A 2106-nucleotide genomic window follows, 5' to 3' on the forward strand; every position below is an offset into this window, starting at 1 on the left:
TGGGGCTCACTGTCTCCAAACCAGCCATCGAGAGGCTGCAGCCAGGTCCTGCCATGAGTCCTGCGAGAGGGCCCTTCTGGAAAGCCCCCCTCAGAGCCACTGGGCATCGCAGGACCCCACACAACTTGGAGATGTCCTCCAGAGAGCTCACACCCATTGGTAATGACTGAGGGCCGCCCAGCCCTACCACTGCCCCTCTGGGAGTGCCACGAACGGAAACATTACAGAGGAATGGGGACGCTCATCAATGAACCACCCCTTGGCTGGAGTTTAAATTGGAGCTGGTGTGGCTTTGGCCATCCAATGCCCAACGCTTACCAATGGGCTGGAAGTGCTGTGCTGCCTGAGGGCTCTCATGTTATGTCCTTGGGCCATGGGCAGCTGCATCCTGGGCTGACTCTGCACTGCTACAGGACTGGACCATACCTCAGATTTACAGCATTGGAAAAAAACTGTGGCTTCTGGCGAATGTTAATTAAAGTGCCTTACACTTTGCTATAATTAATAAAGAATACTTAACGAATCTAGCCCTCAACCAGTGCTCAGATACGCAGTGCCCTGCTAGCGAGGCAGGAACGACTGTGCTGCATTACCACCAAGTGACGCGAGTTAACAACTCGGAGATGTTTTGTAATCAGCAGAACATCTCTATTCGGAGATTTCCTTCTTATTTTATTATCTTTAAATGCTGCATTAGCTCACGTTCCTCCAGCACTAAGGGGTAAGGAAGGGAGGAGAGCTTTGGTTACGTTTCTCCCTAACATTTCAGCCGATGGGTAGCTCAGTAACATTTCTTTTGATTTAATGACAAATTCCATAGCATATTTGTTCCCGGGAGAACAGGCAGATCTGTTCTTTTTCTTTCCCTTAAATGAGTACACAGCTGAGATTTCTGCTCATCTCAGGGAATTACACCACATTGCGAAATCCTGCTCGGTCTCATTTTCTACCAAAAGTTCACTCTCCGTCAGGAGGCTGCCTCAGGCTCCAGCTGGATTTCACTCCCCCACCCAGAAAGGACCTAAGCTCCGCTGCTCGCTGTAAATGCTACATTTCACCACGAACAACCGAAAAGGAAACTTCTCTCAGCGTCTCCGGCCGATGTCTGTAATGATTCGTGCTCTGACCAGCTCGGGATAAACCGAGGGACAACGGGGCAGCCCCTCGGGACCCTGCCAGGCACGGAGCGGTGCTGCGGAACGAGCGGGGCTCCGGGAGCCGGAGCCCTTCGGCACCCATCCCCAGCGCTTGTGCCGCGTCCGCTGCTCCTAAAGCCAATGTGGCCGAATCGATTTCTGGCTGGCAACCACTCCAGGCCCCGGGGGATGTGACAAACAGCGCTGCCAGCCTCTCACAGAAAGATGCTCTGCTATCCCCACGGTGGAAACGGACGACGGAGTAAAAAAAAAAATGATCAGAGAGTGAATATCTCCCCCCTAAACGCGGCTGTGACAAGTCACCTGTTGGCGGGGCTTTCGGCTGCGTTCATAAAAAGCCTCGGTGCCGCCGTCCTGGAGGGGCAGCACGGGGCGCACAGGGCCGCGAAGCCGCGATCTGCGGGGCCGGAGCGGGGTCCCGCCGCGTCCCGAGCGCCCCGCGGAGCCGCCGCCGCTCCCCGCTCCCTCCCGCTCCCCGGCCGCGAGCAGCCCGGCCGTTAACGCGAAGGAAATGAGCAGCCCAGACCTGTTGCCATCAGAGCGCGTTTTACTTCGGCACCGCGGCTCTCCCCGCACCTCGGGGCCGCGGCGCCGCTCGGAGCGGGGCGCGGACGGGCGCGGGCAGCGCTGCGGCGGAGCGCTCCGTGCGGGGCCGCCTCGTCGGGGCGCGGGGCGCGGCGCTCAGTACGGTCCCACCACCACCGCCTCCACCTCCTTGGACGGCCGCCGGTCCTTCACCAGAAAGTTGATCATGCCCTCGGACTTGATGAGCAGGTTGCAGCCGAGGAAGAAGATGCCGAAAACGACGGTGAGAGCCAGGACGCACATCACGGCGATCTGCACCACCCGCATGATGTAGAGGCTCCGCTCGTCCGTCGCCGCCGCCGCCGCCGCCGCCGCTCCTCCGCCGCCGCCGTCGGTCACCGCGGACGCGGCCGTGCAGCAGCGC

At 59.1% G+C, this 2106-nt stretch overlaps 1 protein-coding gene across 1 annotated transcript; it reads right to left on the minus strand.

The window, feature by feature from the left end:
* RPRM (reprimo, TP53 dependent G2 arrest mediator homolog) lies at nt 1770-2102 on the minus strand (the record flags this gene model as incomplete). Its single annotated transcript, XM_021399956.1, has 1 exon — nt 1770-2102. A coding segment is annotated over one exon (264 nt), but the record flags the coding sequence as incomplete, so codon positions are not given.

The sequence above is a fragment of the Numida meleagris genome, chromosome 5 (genome assembly GCF_002078875.1).
Source record: "Numida meleagris isolate 19003 breed g44 Domestic line chromosome 5, NumMel1.0, whole genome shotgun sequence".
Lineage (NCBI taxonomy): Eukaryota > Metazoa > Chordata > Aves > Galliformes > Numididae > Numida > Numida meleagris.